The 25,306-nt window shown below is 38.0% G+C and overlaps 1 protein-coding gene across 1 annotated transcript; it reads right to left on the bottom strand.

Moving 5' to 3' along the window:
- Positions 1-462: 462 nt before the first annotated feature.
- Positions 463-981, bottom strand: LOC145007100 (uncharacterized). The gene has a single exon (XM_078966089.1). The coding sequence runs from the start codon at positions 979-981 to the stop codon at positions 463-465; it is 519 nt and encodes a 172-aa protein (XP_078822215.1).
- Positions 982-25,306: the final 24,325 nt, after the last annotated feature.

The raw sequence follows: 25,306 nt of genomic DNA, 5'->3' as shown, positions 1-25,306 counted from the left end.
ATAACGTGCCTGGCCTACACCGACTCCTTGGACTTGGGTAATCGGTTGTGCTGGTGCGCTACAGAAATGAGCAGTGTGCCCCTTCTTGTTGCAGTTGTTGAAATGCATCTCCTGGCAATTTCTGTTTTGATGGAAATTGCATTTGCTGCATTTCGGCAGGTTTCCAGCATATGGCTTTGCTGGTGTAGTGGTAATTGGTGCAGCAGTGGGGGCAGTAGTGGCATGGACTGCCACGATCTGTTGTTTCTTGGAAGGTTCCTGTGAAGGTTGACCCTTCCTTTTGTTCCAGAACCTCTTCTTCTTGTTGTTGTTGGTATTGTCGTTGTTGTTGTTGCTTCCTCTGGGTTGCTCCGGTGCAGTAGTAACGAAGTTTTGGCAGACCCCATGGTCTACGAGAGTTTGTGCCAACTGTTTGGCGCTATCGAAGGTGATTGGCTTGGAAGCTAGAAAACTCACTCGAATCTAGGGTGATAGTCCCCAGATGTACCTTTCGATCTTCTTGCTATCTAGAGCAACTATTCCTGGGAAAAGGATAGCTAAATCACTGAACCTGGTTGTATAGGTCGTGATATCTAAGCCTATCATAGTAAGACCCCACGGTTCCTGTTCAAGCTTTTTTAATTCACCCCGCGGACAATACTCTTGCAGTAAGATTTGTTTTAGGTTCTCCCAGCCCATAGAGTTAGCGACTACTAGCTTTAGTGACTTGACATGGCCATTCCACCATGTCAGAGCTCTTTCAGAGAAAGTACAGGCAACGAACTTCACTTTGTTCCCTTCTGGACAAGAACATATTTCAAAAACCGCTTCAGTTTTCTCTATCCACTGGGATAGAGCCATTATTCCTCCGACCCCATTAAAAGTAATGGGTTTCCTATTCATGAAATCTTTGTATATACAATCCCCTGGGCGACCTTGACGTTGGCCATTTGTAGAACTATTTACTCCCCCACCAGAACCATTGTTGCTTATTTGAACCATTGCCGTTGCTACTACAGCTATTACCGCAGCTATCAATGCATCATTTTCCGTTGTGGGAGGGGGTGATGGTGGAGCTGGTGCGTTGTTGACACACACGTGTAGATCTACGGGGAGACATTGTGCTGATAAAGAAATAGAATGAAGAACATAAGTTTTTAGTGTGTTAATAAATTTGTCATTTTTATCAATTTATAAATTCGACTGAACTACCCATGGTTTAGAGTTTGACTCATAATAAAAGTTTGCACAGTTTTAGATAACTTATGAATCTGAGTGGTAGTCAAATAATTTATACACAACTGAATATCTTCGTATATATTAAACACATGCCGAGTTACATTTGGAGTTAGGAAAATTTCAACCTTCCTAAGGATCTCCGATACATAAGTTAAAGAAAAGTAAGACTTTTAGCCGAGTTCCTAATTTATCACAAAATTTTGGGTTTTAGCAAGCACTACTTGCGGCGTAGGTTGCGCTTGGAGCTTTAGTCCGCGTCTGATTGCTTTGCTTCCATAAGACGCCTATCGAAGGCGGCTTGCTGTTCCCTCATCTCTGCGAGGGCTGCGATCATTTGTGTTTGGAATGCATCGGCGCAGAGATGGGTGTCATCCTACAACCTATCCAGTTGACGGATGTCGGAGGTGTGAACTTGCACTTCCACGTTGACTTCACGAAGTCGATTTGCTTGGACCCAGGATTGGTAGGACTGGTTGGCCAGTTTACCCACCATGACCGGGATTGCTCGGTCGGCTGAACCTCCTTCCCTGATGTCGTAGAAGTTCCGACACATACCGTAGGGAGAACGTATCCCTTGTTGTTGGCTCCAATGGTGGAGGTGACTTCCCCAAACGGGAGTCGGTCCCTGGAAGTTCCTCCTAATGGCTGGAGGGTTGACTACTTCTGGTTCTGAGTCCGTACCAGAGTCATTCCCTTCATCCAACTCAATAGTTTCTTCATCCTCTTCGAGATCCTCCTCTACCCATCCTCCATTGCCCTGGTTCGGGTAGTAGGGGTCCCCTGGTGGGTGGAATCTAGCCATTTGACTATACGAGAATAGGGTTATAAGAATTGAACAAAATTTGAAAACATGTAACACTAAACATGTCGATTAAACTATTGTATGCACCAGATAATCCTATAGTATTTAAATTTGTATGTTTGATACTAGTGTCTATTTTCGTAAGTTTTGACTTGTTGCTCACTACGACCATTCCTCGACATACGTTAGTCCAATCTCGGATAGATATAGTTGATCAGGCTATATTCGTCCCAAATTGGATTACATATATCGAGAGCTAATCGTAGTGCCCAAATCGTCTTAATACTTCTTGTATAGTTCTAACCATGAAAATATATCGTTGTATGCATGTATCTTGTACTTTTACGACCCAAAATACTCTATTTAGATGAAATGAGGTATTAGGTGTAAAAATGTTTTGTCAGAGACTTTGAGTCCCTAAGCATTTATAGTTTGTATATCTTATGTGGTTTGATATACTTAGTTCGCTATAAACAATGCTCTGATACCAATCTGTCACACCCTCAAACCAGAACGACGGAATGGTTCGAGGATGGATGACTTCATGTAGTATCGTAACAATTGAATACATAGTAAAGAAAGCAATACCACTATCACATATATAATTTAAAAGTTTACATTGTTGAAAGGTACTTGTTTCAAAAGAAATTACAACGTGATGTTTAAAATGAAATTAAACTAACGCCGCAGCGTCCCTTCTTCAAAAGATGCAGTTTACCTGTATTACTGAATCCCTGAGAAATACAAGTGGTTTTGAAAGAGTAGGTCAACATTTAAGCTGTCGGGTTCATAAGTATTTAGTGACAATGTTTATATGAAAAGGAATGAAAATGTTTTGTTTACGTTAAATGTTCCAAGAAAATCCCATATTTTCTACATAATAGATGATTGTTTGATTGGTTCCAAAACTGTAATCCAATAGTGCTTTTCATGTCTAAAATAGTAGTTTTATGTGTAAATTGTTAAGGCCTTTGAAAAATCCCGTAAATCAATGTGTTTTTAATACTCCATGTGAGTCTTATAACCATGCTATTTGACCAGGATGCCTATATCAACATTCTTCAAGCGTTGTAAAGTTATGACGTTTGTCACCCCAGGCCTGCCGGCCTAGCTGTAGCTAACAGCTTAGGTGTGGGATTGTCAATCCCGTATAGATCAATACACAAGTATCACGCTTCCCCTTCAAGGGATTATGGTATATAATACAGGACTTAAAATGCATACTCGAAAGTACGTGAAATGTTTCACAAAATTTAGTATAAACATATTTATGTATGAAAATGTCCATTTGTTCTTGTATATGAAAATATCTTCTTGATGTAGTGTACCTAGTATGTAAATGTTCATGATTTCCTCGTAAACTATATATATTATAGTTTTTCAAATTGTGTTACGTTCATATAGTAAACCCTAGTGTAATGCTCACTCTTTATGTAAGGTATAACATGTAAAATGACTTAAATGTTCACATATACCTAATGTAAAATGGAGCATTTGATTTGTATATATATACATATATACACGTTTTATTTCCACAAGACAAGGTGTCTTTGAAAGTATATATATTTCATACGAGAATACTCATGTAGTCGTTTATAAATCACATATGATTACTTAGATAAAAAGTTTATATAGTGAATCGTTAAGTTACACATGATAATAACCGCGTGTTTTACTTGCATTCCCCCCCCCCCCCCCCTTAATATTGTATATAAAACATTTAAAAACATAGTTTATAGGGGTATGAACTCACTTGAAAGATCGAAGAAAGAGAGATGAAACCGAGCAGAACTCTGAATCGAGAAAGCGGATTTTTCTCGGGATTCTCGGGAATCTCGGGAGAACAAACGACCTTCGGAACTAGAGTATGGACACCGGGGATTCGGGATAGCACATGCACGGAAAACGAGGCACAAACGCAAGAAAGATGAGAGAAAAGGTGTAATTTCCCCGGAACCATCACATCCCTTTTATAGGGGCTGGGAACCACCTCGGTACGTTGGGCGTACGCGGGTACGCTAGGCGTACGCTGTTACGGCGGGCGTAACTTAGATTGGGCCGGTGACTCCCCCTTCGGATAATACTGAATTTTAATTTAATTTTATATTTTTATTATTTAATAAACTTCAAAAATTCATATCTTCTTCATACGAACTCCGTGTTCGATGTTCTTTAAATCCACGTGTAGGTGAGACCACGCTCTACAACTTTCGTTTAGACTTCGTTGGCAAATTTTGAAATTATTTTTATTATGTATTTTTAAAAGGTCGAGGTAAGAAAAGTTCGTTAGAAATCCATAACTTCCTTGTACGATGTCTGTTTTTGCTAGACTTTTTACCATTAAAATACCATTGTTGAGACCTTTGATTCTCATTTAGGTCATTCCAACCAAAAGTCGTTCGATCTCTGTTTTGAGTTTTTAGCTGTCTACCGTTATACCGAACTTGGAAAAATCATAACTTCCTCATACGCAGTCAGATTTGGATGTTCTTTTTATGTACGATCACATTTTAATGACATCTAACATGGTAGGTAACCAAAATAGAGACTTTTTGTACAACTTTTTTTGAAAGATAGTTTCATTATTTTCAAAAGTGGTTACAATACTTGGCTTTTTAAGTCATTACATAGAATCGAAATATTGGGTTGTCACATATATCAACTTCGTGAAAACGTTATTCGCAAATGCTATGAATTGGTAGTATTAATGCCATTTATAATTGGTTATTTTATTTTGAAGCATTACCTTTTAACGCTATATATTAAAATGTGATGGTTGTAGATAACTTAGGAAATAATGTGTTGCATATTGATTCGTCCAATGTTTTGGATGAATCATGCTTATGGCATTGTCGTCTTGGACATGTTAACAAGAAGCGCATAGAACAAAACCAAATAGATGGAGTGTAGGAGTCATTTGACTTCAAGTCGGAGGAAACTTGTGAATCATGTTTGTTTGGAAAGATGACCAAGTCACCCTTCAGTTGTACTTGTGAAAGGGGTGAGGGTTTATTGGATCTCATACACACTGATGTGTGTGGACCCTTCATATCCACCACAAAGCATGCTAAGTGCTTATATATGACTTATACTGATGATTACTGCAGATATAGTTATATCTACTTAATCAAGAATAAGTCAGAAACCTTTGAAAAGTTCAAGGAGTTTATACAAGAAGTGGAGAATCAGTTGGGCAGGAAGATAAAGATGCTCCAATCTGATCAAGGAGGAGAGTATCTTAGTATCAAGTTCCAAGCCTATCTTAAGGAATGTGGTATTCTTTCACAATTAAGGCCACCTAGGACACCACAGCTTAATGGTGTGGCTGAGACATGCAATCGAACCTTGCTGGACATGGTTCATTCTATGATGAGTCGATGTTCGTTACCCATCTCATTCTGGGGGTATACCTTAGAGACCACCGCCCATATCCTTAATCTAGTCCCAACTAAAAAGGTTTCCAAAACACCTCACAATATGTGGACAGGTAGGTTCCCTTGTTAGCAAACATAAAGGTTTGGGGTTGCGAGGGTTTTGTGAGAAAAGAAACTAACAACAAACTTAAACCTTGTAGTGAGCATTGTATTTTCATCGGCTACCTACAGAAATCCTTTGGATATCTCTTCTATAGACCAAGTGACAATGTTGTCTTTGCTGTGAGGAGAGGAGTCTTCTGATATATATATATATATATATATATATATATATATATATATATATATATAGAAGGAGAGAGAGAGAGAGAGAGAGTGAACTCATATGCCAAGAGGATAGTGGGAGGCAAATTGACCTTGAAGAGATTCAAGAGTTAAGTGATGAATGAATCTCAAACACTAGCACTTAACCCGAGGAGGAAAGTCTTGTTGAACCAATTGATGAGTTTGTAGCTCTGAGATGTTCCAGTGGAGTCAGTGTTCCACCTATGTTATATGGTTTTCATATAACAGCTGAAGCTCATACATTTATCAGTGATAGCACACTGGTAGATTTGGATGAACCTAACAACTACAAGGAAGGCATGGCAGGCCCCGAGTCTGTAGAATGGAAAGAGTTGATGGACATGAAGATTCAGTCCATGTATGAGAATCATGTTTGGAACTTGGTTGACAATGTATTGGGTCATAAGATAGTCGGGTGCAATTGGATCTTCAAGAAGAAGACCAACATGGATGTGAAAGTACACACTTATAAGGCGCGTTTGGTTGCGAGGGGCTTTACTCAAACTCCTGGAGTTAACTATGACGAGACCTACTCACCAGTAGCGAAGATTAAATCTGTAAGGGTTATGCTAGCCATAGATGCATTTAATGAATATAAAATATGGAAAATGAATGTCAAAACCGCTTTCCTTAATGGGAAGTTGGCTGAAGATATTTACATGAATCAACTGGAGGGTTTTGTCAATGCAAAGTACCCTAATAGAGTGTGTAAGCTTGAGAAATCCATTTATGGATTGAAATAAGCATCTTGCAGATGGAATCTTTGTTTCTATGATATATTCAAAGAGTTTGGATTTTTGAGAAGCGAGGTTGAGTCTTGTGTATATGTCAAAGCTAGTAAGAGTATAGTTAGATTTTTCGTGTTGTATGTAGATGACATTCTGCTCATAGGAAATGACATTCCAACCTTGCAGGAGGTTAAGTCCTGGCTTGGGAAGTGTTTCGCTATGAAGGACCTCAAAGAAGCTACCTACATTCTAGGCATAAGGATATTGAGAAACATAAGTAAAAGACTAATAGGACTTAATCAAAGCACCTACTTGGATAAGCTGTTGAAACGTTTCAACATGTAGAATTCCAAGAAAAGAGACTTACCGATCAAAAGAAATATCAAACTAATTAATACTCGGAGTTTGAGTACAGAGGCTGAGATATCAGAAATAAGTCGAATACCATATGTTTCTGCAGTTGACTCGGTCATGTATGCTATGACATGTACTATCCCTAATGTGGCCTTTGCTTTGAGCATGGTGAGAAGATATTAAGGGAACCCTAGTAAAACTCACTAGACAATGGTAAAGAACATTCTTAAGTACATGAGGAGGACTTAGGATTGGGTCCTTACCCACGGTGGGAGTGATGATTTGAGAGTGAGATGGTACAGTGATGCCAACTTTCAGTCCGACAGAGATAATTCCCGCTCTCAGTTAGGTTGGGTATTTACTCTTAATGGAGGAGAATTAAAACGGAAAAGTTCCAAACAGGAAACTGTGGCTGATTCAACATGTGAATCAGAGTACGAAGCAACAAGTGAAGCAACAAAGGATGAAGAACTTCATTGGATACCTTGGAGTTATAGCAACTATAAAAGAGCCTATATATATTTTATGTGACAATGAAAGTGCAGTTTCCTTAGCCAAGGAAGCAAGGGATGATGGTAGATCCAGGCACATCGATAAAAAATATCACTTTATAAGACATCAAGTAGATGAAGGACTACTCGTAGTGAACAGAATATCATCAGAGAAGAACCTTGAACATCCCCTTCAAAGGGACTCAATAGGGATAAGCACTTGCTGCATGTAAGGAGTCTTAGGCTGAAGGAAGATATTAGTTTTAATTATTAGATAGATATTTAGAAACTTCTAATAGCTAAAATGTAATTGACATTTGATGATTGAATAAAACGAGTTTTATTTATAAGTAAAGTTACAATCTTGGGTCAATTATTTACTGTTGTTTAACTCTGCATGTTTTGACTTCCAGAATAATAAGATTATTCAAAGTATTCACAATCGGTCATACTTTGGAAGTAGATTATGTAAGTAGACTATCATGAATGGGTTTTGTAAGATTCTATAAGGAGTTATACATTGAAAAGGTTTGCTACAACATTCATTAGTACTCTTGAAATAAGATTTGAGTATTCATTAGTATTCTTAAAATTAGATTTGAGTATTAGATCAACCCACACTCACATGAATCACTTTATGGAGTTTATCACGAGTGATTGTGAGATGATAATATCATATAAGATTTGAGTATTGCTACAACCTTCATTGTACTCTTGAAATAGGATTTGAGTATTATATCAACCCACATTCACATGAATCACTTTATGGAATTTATCACAAGTGATTGTGAGATGATAATATCATATAATCTTCAAACCAAGATATATGATTTGGCAATTATGAGTTGGTTGTACATTGATAGTGCGAAAATGCATCAGTAACTCGAAGTTGATCTGTTCCTTTTATCCTAAGTGGATTAAAAGCGATATATTGGGCCCCTTGATGATTTTGTTTTGGCTTATGTGTCGGGCCTGGTCAGAGCTAAATTGATGTGTTCAATTAAGTTCTATGTCATACAAATTAAAAATCAGGGAACAAACGGTTGGACAATACGTATGACTATGTTCTATGTGTTTGTCTGCATGATATCCAGAAGAACAGAGGATTATATGATCCCTTATCTAAATGGCGTGTCAGGATTTGACATTGGCTTTTAGAGAGCTACGATTGGTACTCAAGTTTTGAAGCTACATTGTCGATTATAGTTATTATACTTATCTAAGTGGGAGACTGTTAGATTAGGTGTCTAAACCCATAACTATAAACAGTATGTACTTGACCCAATAATAGCAATGTCCATTTGGGTTGTAACATTCTAGAACAATTTGATAGGATGGATATTTCAGGAAGAGCTTATTGCGGTTTATTAATATATTATAATTATAATATATTAATTGAGAAATACCATTATTTAATTAGTATTAATTTAATGATCAAAAGAAACTAATTAAAGTTAAAGGGACCAATCAAGTAAATCGGTAATACTTCTAGTTGGGGTCATGAACATGTTGATTAGAGTTGGACTAAACCTATGTGCCGATATTTTTTGTCTCGAGAAATGCATTCACCTCAATCAGCCTAATGGCGAAGCCCTCATCATTTTTGGTGATAAGATCAGCAAAAACCTTCGTATCATATCATGCATGAAAGCCCAATAATATCTGCAAAAAGAGTGTCAAGAGTTCCTAGCCCATCTTGTTATCGGAAATCAGGAAGTTAAGAATCTTGAGAGCATTACCAAAGTCTGCAACGTTCCTGATATCTTACCCAAGGATCTTCCCGGAATCCATACCGAATGCCAAGTCGAGTTCCGAATCGACTTAATCCCCGGAGCTACCCCTATAGCCAAATCCCTTTACCGTCTAGCGCCGGCAGAAATGCAAGAGTTATCGAGCCAATTTAATGAACTGATCAAAAAAGGATTCATTAGGATGAACTTCTCACCCTGGGGAGCACTGATCTTATTTTTGAAAAAGAAGGATGGATCATTTCGGATGTGTATAGATTATCGCGAACTAAACAAGCTCACATCAAGAACCGCTACCCTCTTCCCCGAATCCAAGACCTCTTCAATCAACTGCAAGGAGCCAGATATTTCTCAAATATATACCTAAGATCAGGGTACCATCATTTGCGAGTCCATGAGGGTGATATTCCTAAGACAACATTTTGGACTCGAGATGGTTGCTATGAGTTTGTAGTGGTTCCCTTTGGTCTAACAAACTCACTGGTGGTATTCATGGTTCTAAAGAATCGGGTGTGCTGACACTTCCTAGACAAGTTCGTAATAGTATTCATTGATGATATACTTGTTTATTTTCGAAGCGAGGAAGATCATAGAAAAAACTTGAGGCTAGTGCTAGAAACTTTAAGGGCGGAGAATTTCTATGCGAAATTCTCTTAGTGCGAATTCTGGATCAGAAAAGTAACTTTCCTCAGTTAGGTGTTAACAAAGAAGGCATACACATGGAACCTTCCAAAATCAAGGTGATTAAGAGTTGGTCAGCACCAAAGACGCCAACAGGACTCGATACTTCGTTAACCCATGTTCGAATAACGTGTATCTGGATCTCAAAACATCTATTGGTGGCTAAATATTAAACAAGAGATCGCTAACTTCATGGGCAAGCACATGACATGCGCCAAGGTGAAGGTGGAATATCAAAGTCCCTTAGGTCTACTTCAACAGCCAAAAATACCTGAGTGGAAGTGGGAAAGTATTGCGATGGATTTCATCACTAAATTGCCCAAGTCTCCGAGTGGGTACGATACCATCTGGGTAATTATCGACATATTGACTAAATCCGCCCACTTCATAACAATCAAAGAAACCTTCAAGATGGAGAGACTGACACGAATCTATATTCAAGAGATAGTCCGTCTGCATGGTGTGCCTATGTCCATTATCTTCGATCGGGATAGAAGATTCACCTCGAGATTTTGGCAGTCACTGCAGAAGGCTCTTATAACTAAGCTGGATATAAGCACAACTTACCATCCATAAACTGATAGACAGAGTGAGATGACCATTCAGACATTGGAAGACATGTTAAGAGCATGTGTTATAGATTTTGGTAAGACGTGGGACACCCATTTGCCCTTGGTCGAGTTCTCATACAACAACAACTATCATACCAGTATCAAGGTTGCATCATTTGAAGCCCTTTATGTTCGTAAGTGTAGATCCCCTCTGTGCTGGGATGAGGTGGGTGACACACATCTAGCTAAGGGTCAAGTCCCGACTGAAAGCCTCCAACAAGATCGTGCAAATCTGAGAAATATTGAAAGCATCCAATGATAGATAGAAGAGTTACGCCGATAGAACACAAAAACCCTAGGAGTTCCTGGTTGGTGACCATGTTATGTTGAAGGTCTCACCCTGGAAGGGCATGATACACTATGGGAAACGTGGAAAGTTGAATCTGAGATACATTGGGCCATTCAAGATTCTTGTTAGGATCGGTCCCATCGCATACAAACTTTGTTTACCCCAAGAGCTAAGCAACATTTATCCCGTCTTCCACGTGTCGAATATTAAAAAGTGTATATCCGAAAAGAAAATTGTGATCCCTTTTGATGAGATCGAGATCAACGAGAACCTTAATTTCATGGAGGAACTAGTCGAAATCATGGATCGGGAAGTCAAACGAACAAAGAAAACTCGCATACCGATAGAGAAGATCCACTAGAATGCCAAGCGGGGACTTGAATTCACTTGGGAGCCAGAAGATTCAATGCAACAGAAGTACCCTCATCTTTTATATAGTCCGTGATTTGTATTCTATGTTATAATATCGGGATGAAATTCCCTCTATCAAGGGGATGATGTGACAACCCGAATCTTTTTCTTTTAACGTTAGCCCGATTCCATTAAGACACTACATGTATTCTAGAAGACGATAGTCACTCGAAGCCTACTCAGCGGATCCCCCCCAGAAAGACCATTAGCACCGCACAACTAGGTTCGTGAATCAAGAGAATGAACTCATGGGATTAACAACCATTAACTGAGTTTATGCATGAGAGTGGTATATAATCTAGATCAAAAAGATTTAAGATGTGTGCTTCCTCCCTACTCCCTGTTCCTCATTGGGTTGTGGGTCTGGGGTGGAGTCGCACAACTGAATATCCCGTCGATCTTAATTATATACGGCTTGCATACACCAAGTATTAGTGATTAAGCCAAGTAGGAGCTCTACCATGACCCTCATAGTAAAACCCTTCATCTTATCCTATAGAATAGGAACTAGAGTCAAGGTAACCACTGCGGGATGAGCTACTAAAATGACCACAAACACGGAAATTTGTTGTCATCTCTATTAAGCCAACATAGTAACTAACACCCTCAGTTGGTAAACGAAACCGAGTCGTAAGAGTCAAAACATTGACTGCGACCATCCATTCACGTTTGACTCCACGAATTAAGCATCGCAAGGGAGATCCCAGGAACCTGGACGTGATAACAGTTTAAACTCTGAGAAGAGTTGATGAGGAAATTAGAAGTTCCGGGTGATAGAACCCTATGCTTTCTAGACTTAATCTAAATCGAGGAAACTCAGGACCACCGGAAGAGCAGTCGCAGAAAATGATCGCACTACTCAGGCACTTCTTCCACCCCATTACTGACAAGTAGTGCCTAGGTCACTCTGCCTCCTCACGTGGAAGAAGTCACCGTCTCCCTGTAGACGCTATACTGCATTCTCTGAAGCGAATACTAGAATGCCAAGAACCACAGGATAACCTTCACAACCAAGAATACTTGAATAAAGTACGAAAGTAGGTTGCGTTAAGCCTTATAACCCAGATCCCGAAGAGATTTTAGACTCAACACCAGTCTAGGTGTTAGTCGATGGGTTATACAAGAAAACGCGCGTTCTACAACTGGAATAAACCGACACCTTAAAGAATAGGGCATGTTTTAGAAATTCATTGGACTACTAGGTGTTCCAAGAATACTATCTCACACATAAATAGTAGAAATGCCTCCCGAGATAGTCCAACACTTCAGAAAATCTCTAAGGACTGAGTTATCTCTGAGCAGAGATTGTTGTTCATGAAATAACAAAGCAAGTAAGAGCATGATTCTTTCATGTTAGGAATCATATTCTGAAAGTGTCAACTAGACAATGATGAGAAGTTTAAAAACTTTCTAAACGATCATCTGGTAAAACCCTATCTCACCGATCCTGAGAGTTTCCGTTAGAAACATCTCAAGAATTAGAAGTGCAGGTTCATTTTGCACTAGGTTGAGATAGATGCCCTGCGGAAAATAGATACCCGTAGACATCCAATTCATCCGATGATCCAAAAAACCTCTGAAAGCCAATCAGCAGGAAACATGAATCCAAGGATAACCTGAGCTGTGACAACTGTCAAATTTCGGTCAAGTTAAAGTCAATTAAAGTCAACAAGTCAAACCGTTTGACTCAATTTCCCTTGGGTACTAGAATTTACATTATGAAACTTCTACATAACTCTCTATTCTAATGAGAAATCATAAAGCAAAAAGTGCGAACACCTAGATCTCCTTAACCTAAAACTATGGTATGTGGCGAGCCAAACCGATAAAACAATGTTGCATACTCATCGGGAGTGTGTAAGATCCTTAAACAAGGCTTAATAGGGTTTACGAACCATGCATTGCGATGCCGGACACTCACAATTGTCACACATGGAACCTCTCTCAATCGTTTTCACTCTATCTCTCTCTATGTCAAATCTCTCCCAAATCTCTCCAAGTATGTGAAATCTCTCTCAAATCTCTCTCTGTATTAGAAATCTCTCCAAGAATGTCAAATCTCTCCCAAATCCCTCTAAGTATGTGAAATCTCTCTCAAATATCTCTCTATATGAGAAATCTCTCCAAGAATGACAAATCTCTCCCAAATCTCTCCAAGTATGTGAAATCTCTCTCAAATATCTCTCTGTATGAGAAATCTCTCCAAGAATGTCAAATCTCTCCCAAATCTCTCCAAGTATGTGAAAACTCTCGCAAATATCTCTGTGTATGAGAAATCTCTCCAAGAATGTCAAATCTCTCCCAAATCTCTCCAAGTGTGAGAAATCTCTCCCAAATCTCTCTCAAAAGTTTCCCGTAACTTTTTGGAATCATTCGGGTCATTCCGACCCTTAACCGGGTCAAAAACGGCTTAAAACGGGGTAAAAACGAGAAAACGGGACCTTAGAAACCGAAACCCTTCTTAAGGAGCCGAAGCTCCTTAAGGCCGAAAGTACCCTGGACGACCGAGCCTCTATTGGCTGAACCCGGAGGACCGAGCCCCTGTAGCTGAGACCGAGTCTCGGTCTCTATCCCCTTGCTGTCGCTTCTCGCACGTTCGATCGCTTCCTCTCCGCCTCTCTGTCTCTACTCCGCCTCTCTGTCTCTATTCCGCCTCTCTTCGCCTCTCGGTCTCTGCTCGCTCTTCTCTCCTCTCTGTCTCTTCTCTTCTCTCGGTCTCTCTTCTCCTCTCTCGGTTCCCTCTCTCTCCTTTCTCCCCTCTCGGTTCCTACTCTCTCTCTTCTTCCCTCTCGGTTTCTACCCTCCCTCCTCTTGGTTTCAGCATCAGAAGGCCGAACCTCGGCCAGAATTCGGAAATTTGTCACTTTTAGCCCATTTTTGATATTTTTAACATTTTAAGCCCGTTTTTCGTGATTTTAAAGCGGGATTTTCTCCAGAAATTATATTTCAACATATTAAACCCTAAATATTCATAATTTAAACATATTTTGATGAAAATCATTATCTAAATAATAAAAATCAAATGGGTGAATTATTAAAGGTGGAGTGTTGACTTTGCCTTATACAATGTCACAAGCAACCACCCCACACCCACTCTTTGACTAACCACACCTCCCCACCTTACCTAAGTCACTTCAATGTCCCTTACACTCAAATTAAACCCATTCCCACATTTTTAGAGCTGGAACAAACATCCTCTCTCCTCATTTCTCTCATTTTCTCTCATTTCACTAAGTATCAAACACCACTTTTCTCTCAAACTTTTTTCTCCACCAAACTCGAGATTCAAGGCTGATTATCAAGTTTTCTTCCACATTTGGTAAGCATAATCCATTCTCCTTATGATTATCTCACTTATTTCCACTCAAATCATGGATATCTTACACAAACTCCATCATATTTGTGTTAGAGCTTCGAATCTTCAAGTGATTCTTCAAGTGTTCTTGGCTTGAACACTTCTCTTCTTCAACACTTATCTACTGAAATCACTCAAGGTGAGTTCATACCCCTACATTTTCATGTTTTCTCAAGTTTTCAGGGGGGGAATACAAGTTAAAATACCAAGAACATAACTAAAATTTTCTAACAGCCTTCATCAGAAAAGTTCAACTCCATTCACGGACAGTTTTGGGAATCTTAAACATTTTTGTTTTCAAAACTGTACAAGGTGCAAATAGTTCAAGGTTTTAGCTTTAAAATGACTACTTGCACATCTCCATACGATTTTTATACAATTTATGGTGATTTTTACAAAACTGCCTATCATTTCAAACAACAATCCGGACCAGTCTGTGATTATGGACTTTTTCACCCAAGTTGGAGGTCATTAAAAATCGTGATCAAAATTATGAGTAAACTAAACACATTTTGTGAACTCTCAGAATTTACGGATCTAGTTTTTGACTTCGTATGATTTTTCTATGATTTTTCCAAAACAGGGCTGAATAGCTAAAGTTAGCCAACAGCATGTAAATATCATAACACTTTGTATTATGTTGAGCAAAGTGTATAAACCTAAGTTCTAATTATTGAATGTGTTTCCTTGTTAGTTTGTCATCATGAACTGAAACTAAGTCATTCATAATAAATATTGATTATTCATTTTAGAACACGTATATCAAACTGTAAAAGTATAGTTTAATAAATTCATAACACTAATACATTTCCATAAAAGAGTTCATACATATTACATACGTTTTAGATAAACTATAATAGGTATAGTTTATGATACATCACTCAACACACTCATACAGAAAGAGTACATTCATACAAGAAAGATTTATATTCACACACATTTCACGTAAATTTGTTAACCTATAGTTTGATAAATTCATAACACTAATACATTTCCATAAAAGAGTTCATACATATTACATACATTTTAGATAAACTATAATAGGTATAGTTTATGATACATCACTCAACACACTCGTACAAAAAGGGTACATTCATACAAGAAAGATTTATATTCACACACATTTCACGTAAACTTGTTAACCTATATTGTGAGACTCTCTCTCTCTCTCCCCGTACGTCCGAGTGCGGGATATAATTCCTGGTAGTTATAATCAGAATCTCCTTGACGGAGAATGTGATACTTGTATATAGATCTGTATTGGGTTTGACACCCCACACCCTGCTGCTAGCTACAGTGGGACCTGCAGGTCTACGGGTGACAAATGTCATTTTAGTTTTCGCGACGCCTGAGAACGTCGTGGCATGTTCACATAGTCATAGTATGATTATAGCGACTCACATAGGGATATAACAATCCATAAGTTTACGGGATTTTATTTTTAAAACCTAAATGAGTTTTATGTCGATTTAAAATCACTTTTTATCTCTATGAGTACAGATATTACTGTACACTTTTGGTTTTGGTAGTTACGACTACACATCATTTGAAACCACATTTATACTTTTAAGTATGGTCAATACTTGTTATTTCTCGGTCCTCTAATTTAGGACTACATATATATAAAGCATTAACAAACATGAGAACATATAGAAATTTCATTTAATTCAAACACGTCCATGTCCATTTAAGCACATAACATTTTCTATTAATAAGAAAGGTTAATTATACATTTTGGTCTTCAGTCATAAGACTACATTACACAAATTTTAAAGAAAATATCGGATTTTCTGGATACATATTCTAACGCTTTTACAAGGAAAACGATTTACTTTTCTAACGAAATCTCTTATGAACTCACCAACCTTTGTGTTGACACTTTTCAAAACTACTTGTATTCTCAGGAATTCAATGAAAACAGGAAATCAACAACGTTTTGAGGATGGGACGATAAATCGTCAAACAGTTCATTTTGTATCATAATGTAATTGATGTGAATCATGTAAACATGTGCTTTGATGTAACGTTTTCAATTATATTTGTGTTGGTTGTATTTACTTTGAGCACTATTATACTCATTGTTCTGATACTCTACATGAAGTCCTCCACCCCCGGACGTTTCCGCCATCCTTGGTTTGGGGGTGTGACATGCGCCTTCTAAGAACCAACCCAAAGAACTACACCCCCAGTATGGGAAGACGTCTGGAACTTTAAAATGGCGATCACGCCAGTGATGATCTCACCATAGAAGTAAATTATGTTCTAAGTACTGAAAAGCTCTATCTTTTCGAGAGCTTAGGTCCATCCGAGGTTCTTTACAAAAATTGGTCCAACCCTCGTCAGACCACGATTACTTTCTGAATTCCATAAGTTTCACCCCAAATCAATCCACGCCCTAGACTTGAAAAAGTGCTTGCCCATCGTAACTCTCTAAATCCCACTTGTCTTGATAGAAATCATTGGGAACCCTAACTGCGTAAAGAAACCTGTAGAAATCACGAACCGAGTAATCAAGTGAGTGAAACGAAATCTGCATGTCTTTAAGTGAAGGCTTGCTGGAACGTCAAGCGAAGGCCAGAGTTCACTTGTGAGCGTGAGGACCAACCAAATTGGAAGTACCCTCATCTCTCTACCCGATTGTTCATGCCTACTTCCTTGCCTAAACCCTAATTTCGGGACGAAATTCTGTGACAACCCAAAACTTCCATTCTGTACAAACAATATCACTTCAATAGAAGTTATAAGAGTCATAGTTAATTTTCAGACTTTTTCATATAAGTTTGAGTAATTCAGGGTTTACACTTCAGTAAATATCAGGAGAGTGGATGCACTAGGGTTTTGTGCAACACTGTTATTCCAATACTCTGTTATATTAAAAATCATTTCAAGAATAAAAATATTTTCTGCCGAAATATCTCAAGACTATAAATAGAATTCTAAACCAAATTCATTCATTATTTGCATTTCCAACTAGAGAAAAGCCATTTTCTCTTTCAGGGATCTTCGGGTTTTCGTCCCAAATCGTGAGTACACTTCTCTAGTTGTCTTATAATGCTTATTATGTGCTTAATAACATAGATTGCATACAAAATCTGTGAGATTCGGGAGTTTACCGCCCAAGAACGTTCTTGGAGAGTAAACTCCAAAATGAGGATTAAATGCTACCTAGTCCTTTACCCATGATAAGTAACAAACTTAGGCTTATTTATAAATGTATTTAGGACTAGAAAACAACCCAAAACACCAAGATCTAGGTGTTCACGGCCCAAGAAATTCTTGGACCGTGAACTCCAAAATCAAGGGCCAAAGAGTGTTTAAATCACTTCTAAAGGCTTGGACTTTAACCCCCATTTGCTTCTAACTAATTTGTGGACTTTAAAACATCAAAGACACCTTCAAAAGGGAGTTTACATCCCTATTATTGTGCTTGGGCTGTGAACATAAATCAAGGGCACAAAATTGTGCCTAGGACCTTCATTAGCTTAAAACAATTGCCTATAACATATCCTGTGTGAGTATGGGACTTGAAAACACAAAAATACCCATCCTATGAGAGTTTACAGTGGTAAACTCCAAATGAAATGGTCTTTGGGCCGAAAAATCCTAAAAGGAGTGTATTAATGCCCTAAACTACCCAAAGGATTAAACCACCGAGTAAGACTTATTCTAGAAATCAAATAACACCTCAAAACACCAAATGCCATCAAGGTTGGGAGTTCACGGCCGTAAACTCCTTGTGTGGATTTTATTGAAGAGTAAACACATATATAATGCCCTTTGGAACTTTAAACCCTTTTAGCCTTGTCCCACAACAACTTAGATGCAACCATTAGGACTTATAACACTTATACGAAGTGTTTACATGTTCTAGAGTGTCCAAACTAAATTTATTAGTTATTATTTGGCTAATTAGTTATATATATGTTCAAAATATGATAACTAGGCTAGTGCGTGTGTACAAGCCTCCGTTTGCCACCTAAAACAGTGTCTGACACTCCAATCCAATCCACTCACCACAAGTGAGTTCATACCCCTTTAATTAACCTTTGAAATACTTATAAATGTTTTAAATGCTTTATGGGGGGGATACAATTTAAATACTTATAGTTATTACATCAATCACATGTGATTAATAACTATAAAACCCATGATTTTATTACTATTCAAACTATTTATCAAACTGTTTTACTTCAAACTGCTTTACAAACTCTTTTACTTATCAAATACTTTTATTTAAACTTTGTTATACTTCGTATAAATTGCATGCCCATATATGTATAGATATATAGGCAATGTTTAAAGGGCTTAGGAAGGCCATCCGCCCTATTTCCTTTTCCTCGATTTGGATGTGGTCTGGTGGGATTTCGGGTAGCCGTCCGAAGGTCGTTTCAATATCAATTATATATCAAGTGTACATATTTAGACATAAAAGTACTTCCATATACATGCGTATTAGTTACATCATTAGTAAGTTACCATCGGGGTAACACAGGATCATACTACTACAATTTCTAGATCAATGAGTCAGTTCATTAATGAGTCAATACTTACTACTATGAGAACATATACAACTATACTAGGAAGAGAACATATACAACGATACTAGAACAAGTAACATTACATTACATATACATGAATACGTTAACAATTGTGATCCACTGTATCGGAACATTCCTTAAATGTCATGGCCCGAGTTGTAGCCAGAATTCTCTTGGAGGGAGAGCGTGAGTTTGCGTATAGTTCTATACTGGATTGACTATCCTACACCTTGCTGCTAGCTACAGCCGGACCTGCAGGTCTGCGGGTGCCAAACGTCATTCCATTTTACGACCATTCGTATGTCGTTGTTGCCAGTCAATAGTATGGTGCAATTAATCACATGGTACCTTAATATAAATCCGGTTTAAGGTAGTTAGTACAGCGTAGTTCCTATAATACAACACTACAGTACTACAATAATTTATCCTTATATACATTTAGTGATCATTTCACTTAAACACAAATGTACAAACTATATTTTGTTAATGATAGTTACACTTGGGAAAATTACACACTTTTACGACAAATGAATGTACAAAACAGTTACGCCTTGGTAGAAGGCTACTTTTAAATAGAAAATATAGGTTTTTCTAAGAGATTCAAACTTTTACAACCATGTACAAACATTTACATACTTTTATCACTAATGCTTACAAACTTATGTTTAAAACGATGTTCAAACGTTTTGATACAAACGCAGACACTAAAATACTTATGAACTCACCAGCTTAATGCTGATAAACTCTTTCAAAATAACTTGTATTCTCAGGTCATCAGTACACAGGTACCGACGCCAGCTTTTGAGAAGATGGAGCGCACTCAAGAGTCATCTTATTATTTTGATTCACATTATTTTTGGTGTCTTTAACTGTAAAGAACACGCTTGTATTAAAATTATATATTTAATGCAATGGATGATGTTGTTTGCTTGTTTACTTTTACTGTGTTGTGATACTTTACATGACGTCATCCGCCCTAGAACGTTTCCGCCGTTCTCGGTTTTGGGGTGTGACAAATTCCCTCTAACGGGGGGATGATGTGACAACCCGAATATCTCATATATATAATTTCTATAGTCAAACACTTCATTTGGAAGTCAAATTCATTTCCGCCATCCTCTAGCAAATTTAAAAATCCATTTTATTATTCCGATCTTTTCACACTTATCGATCAAGTCTTAGAAGGTAACCACTAAAGCCCTAACACCAAAAATCATCTTATAAACCTCACAAGATAGAGTTCTTGGGCGGTAAACTTGGGCGGTAAGCTCCGGGCGGTAAACTTGGGTGGTAAACTCCGGGCGGTAAACTCGGGCGGTAAATTCTGGGCGTTAATTCTAGGGCAGCAAACTCACCCTATATAAGGGTTGAGTGCACCTCATTCATACTCTTTCCACTCTCTCTCTACCCTCTCTCTCTCTCTCTCTCTTCAAGGCCCGAATTCTCCCAAAAATCTTCAAGTTTTCATCCCCAAACTGTAAGTACTTCTACCCTAGAGTGTATAAAGCTTATTACATGTCCATACCTCATGAAAATCACCCAGAAATGACATGAACAAGGTGTTTACGGCCCAAGAACTTCTTAGGCCGTTAACCCTTAATAAGGGTGCAAAAATGCCCCTAACTTCTTCCTTGTGCTTAGAGACTAGCTTAAATCATACCCTTGAAGTGTTATGGACATTAAACATTTGGTTTTGGAGGGTTGAATGAGGGTTTACGGCCCAAGAACCTTATTAAGCCGTAAACTCCCTCAAATGGTGCAAATGTGCTCTAATCACCTCACTTAGCCTTGGACATTAACCTATAATTATACCTCAAGGAATTAGGGACTTGAATCAATGATTTGGCACTTCATGCCATGAGTTTACGACCATAAACACATGGGGAAGTCGTCCCCAGGCCTTAAACTCCACACAAGACCATTTTTGGACTTTAAACTCACCTAATCTCTTGTTTAGGCTTTGGAGCACTTAACCACTTAAGTTGTAGTAGTTTTAAGACTTGCTTGGAGACCCAATTGAGTGTTCACGGCCAGGAGTAAACTACCCTGGGCCGTAAACTCCACCCAACATGGTCATTTGACGATACACTTCCATATAAAGCCATACACTCTTTTATTGCAACCCAATAGCCTCCTAAAACTTGACCAAAGTGTTTTTCCGCACATTAGGATGTTTATACGTGTTTAATTAGTGTTATAATCACTAATTATATGTAAACACATGTCTTTATATGATACTAGGGTCATTAAGTGTGTACAAGTCTTCACTTGACACCAAGCACTCAACCGACACTTCCATCCGATCCACTCGCTACAGTTGAGTTCATACCCCTGAATTAACCTTTTAAATGTTTTTAAATGCCTTTATGGGGGGGGGGGGATACAAGTAGAAACATGCTAGTTATCATATCAATCATAGGTGATTAATAACCCGCATGCAAAAGGATTTACTACACTTCCATCTATTTTACCAATTGTATTACTTCAAATGGTTTTTCCAAAACGTTGTTACTTGTTTATGTCTTTCTCAAACTATCCTTCGTGCTGTATGTTTTCCTTTAAAACTTGTTACAACAGTTTCTTAAACAAAGGTTTTCTTCACTTAAACTGTTTTATCAAATCATTTTCAAAGCTTGTTTATGAAAGGTCTTTCAAAGGTTTTCCAAAGGTTTTCAAAGCTTGTTTTTACAAAATGACATTAATTCGTAAATTCTTATTTGTTAAGATTTTCCAAGGGTTTTACCAAAGTTTTCTTCTATGCTTTTATTTCGTTAAATGCATGCCTATATTTGTATAGTTATATAAATAATGTTTAAAGGACTTAGAACGACTAGTTCGCCCTATTTCCTTTTCCTCGTTGGGATGTTGTCTGGTGGGTATCGGTTATCCGTCCGAATGTCGTTTAAATATTAGTTATATATCATGTATACATGTATAGACATAAAGGTTTCCATCAACCAGTTCATTTCCTTGAGTAGTACGGGCGTCCTTGTAGTATTCATGTTTCTAGAATCCTAGTAACTATTATAGGAATAGTTAGGAGAATCTCTCTCTAAATCTCTCTCTCTATCTCTCTCTCTCTCACTCCCTATCTTTCTCTAGTATGAAGATTTGCTCAGGAGTCAGTTCATTTGCGAGTCTATATTATTACTATAATACTTTAGAATGTGACACACTATTTGCCTCTACGATGCCTCATAGCGCCATCGCCTTGTAACCAGAGTCTCCGGGAAGGAGAGCAAATATCATGTGTATAGATCTATACGGGACTGAAAATCCTACACCCAGACTACTAGATACAGTCCACACCGGTAAGGCCCATGTGTGACATAATTCCACTACCTCTACGCGTGACCTAGAGGGTCACCGGATACTCTATCGTCGATCAGCATGGTTACATACGAGTTCACATTCACCCCTTGTTTTAGACTTTTCTAGCTATATCTTTCATTCGATACTGTCTGGAGTATGTGTTTCGTTGTGTTAGACTGAGCCAGGCGTATCATTCATAAGGTACTCTCCTGGAGTCTATGTTTTCATTTTCTTTAGTCAGCAGTATTACTGCTGAGGTATATGTTATTTTCCCCTAGTATTTTTACTTATGTTTTTCTCATAATTCCTTTAAAGTCAATATTGTATTTTGGTAATGATAATATTTTGGGGAAAATTACTCCTTAAAACATAAATCTGTTGGATCTTGGTAGAAGAATCCTTCTATTTAGAAAATATAGGATTTTCTAGAAAGAACGCTAATACACCTTAGATTCTAGATTACTATCTTTCATAAAGTTATTTTGAATAAAAATGTGTATTTATACAAATGACACTAAATACTTATGGACTCACCAGCATTTTAAAAATCCTGATACTCGCTTTCAAAATAACTTGTATTCTCAGGTCATCGATAGACAGGTACATCCCGAGAGCTTTTGCGGAGACAACCTAGTACCGAGCTGCATCTATGTTATATTCTGTATTTACTTTGATATTGCTATGAAATGTAACATATGTAAAATTATTACTATTAATGCAATGATTGTTGTACTTTGATTACTATACTGCATATGTTGTGATACTTGACATGACATCATCCACCCCAAAACGTTTCCGCCGTTCCGATTTTACGGTGTGACAGATAAGTCTAATAACCACAGTTTCAAGTATGACTTCAGGAACCGATCAACAATCGTAGCTCTTTAAAGGTATCTCGGAATTGAGATGATAATGATACGCCATTTTAGATAAGTGATCATATAATCCTCTGCTCTAGATCTCAGCTGGAAAAATACATGGAACAATGTCTTACTTTTTGTCCTACAGTTGTATCTTGATTTCCAATTTGTTTGACAAAGAACTTAATTGAACATAATAATTTAGCTCTAATCAGGCCCGGTACATAGGTCAAAACATAATCATCGAGGGGCCCAGATATTGCTTCTAATCCGAGAAGGAACAGATAAACATCGACTCATATGCTTCTTCTACTACTTGTTGAATTATACATAAATGCACGTTTTATAACATCGAGTTACCAATGCGTTTTCGTACAAACAATGCATAATCAACTCATAGGCTACAAGTCATATCTCTAGCTTTGATGACTTATATGATATTACCGTCTCAGGATCACTCGAGATAGATTCCTTGGAGTGATACTAGTGAGTGTGGGTTAAATCCAATACTCAGAACTTATGGTCACTCATGAGTGTTGTAGCACCACTTTGCTATCTCCAAGAACTTATATATCTACAAGCCAACTCATGACATTCTTAATTCATATCTACTTCCAACATATGACTGACTTTGGAGAATTTGAATAATATGATATACCATTACATAATTATTCTGGAAGTCAAAACATGCAAAATGAAATTATAGTAAACGATCGACAAAAGATAGCAACACTTTACTCATAAATAAACAACAACTTTTATTCATCATCAAATGTTAATTACATTATACAAATTTCAAATTTATCTAACTACTAAAACTAATATCATCCTTCAACCCTATGTGCCTCGCATGCTGGAGATGCTTAACCCTACCCAGTCCCTTCGTGAAGGGATCTGTTTTGTTCTCATCTGATGATACCCTATTTGCCACAAGGAGTCCTTCTTCTATATGATGTCTGATGAAATGATATTTTCTGTTGATGTGACTGGATCTCCCGTAATCCCTTGGTTCCCTGGCTAAGGCAACTGCACTTTCACTATCATAGAAAATTTCCATAGGCTCCTTTATAGCTGGTATAACTCCAAGGTCTCCAATGAAGTTATTTAGCCATATAGCCTCCTTTTTTTTGTCTCACTTGCCATTATATACGCTGATTCACAAGTTGAATTAGCCACTGTCTCCTGCTTGGAAGTTTTCCAAGTTATTGCTCCTCTGTTTAAGGTAAAGACCCAACCTGACAGAAAGCGGAAATTATTCCTATCAGTGTGGAAGCTAGATTTACTATACCTTACTACTCTCAAGTCATCACCCCCACAAAGGGTAAGGACCCAGTCGTTAGTCCTCTGAAGGTACTTGAGAATGTTCTTCAACACAGTCCTGTAAGCCTTGCCAGGATTCCCCTGATATCTGCTGACCATGCTGAAGGCGATGGCCACATCAGGATGAGTACAAGTCATAGCATACATGATCGATCCTATAGTGGAAGCATATGGAACTCGACTCGTCTCAGCTATCTAATCCTTTATACTCAAACTCTGAGTCTTAATCAGTCTGCCGTTATTCTGGATCGGTAACTCTCCTTTCTTGGAATTCTGCATGCTGAACCTATTCGACATATTATCCAAGCGGGTACTCCGACTGAGTCCAATTAGTCTTTTACTCCTGTCTCTCAAAATTCTTATCCCTATGATATAGGCAGCTTCTCCAAGGTCCTTCATAGCGAAACACTTCCCAAGCCAGGTATTAACCTCCTGCAAAGTTGGGATGTCATTTCCCATGAGTAGTATGCTATCCACATACAGTACCAAAAAGCTAACTATACTCCCACTAACCTTGACATATACACAAAATTCATTTTCACTTCTAGAAAATCTAAACTCTTTGACTTTCTCATCGAAACAATGATTCCATCTACGAGGTGCTTGTTTCAATCCGTAGATGGATTTCTCAGGCTTACACACTCTATTAGGGTACTATGTACTAGAAAAACCCTCTGGCTAACTCATGTAAACATCCTCAGCCAACTTTCCATTAAGGAAAGCAGTTTTGACATCCATTTTCCATATTTCATAATCATGAAATGTGGCAATGGCTAACATAACCCTAATAGACTTAATCTTTGCTACTAGTGAAAAGGTCTCATCGTAATCAACTCCCGGAGTTTGAGAAAAGCCCTTTGCAACCAGCC

The sequence above is a fragment of the Lactuca saligna genome, chromosome 7, assembly GCF_052625555.1.
Source record: "Lactuca saligna cultivar CGN05327 chromosome 7, ASM5262555v1, whole genome shotgun sequence".
Classification (NCBI taxonomy): Eukaryota; Viridiplantae; Streptophyta; class Magnoliopsida; order Asterales; family Asteraceae; genus Lactuca; species Lactuca saligna.
This window is presented reverse-complemented; position numbering and strand designations above follow the sequence as displayed.

Bases quoted from the DNA above. Each gene is read 5' to 3' on its own strand.
- LOC145007100 (XM_078966089.1), bottom strand. From the start codon at position 981: ATGGTTCAAATAAGCAACAATGGTTCTGGTGGGGGAGTAAATAGTTCT.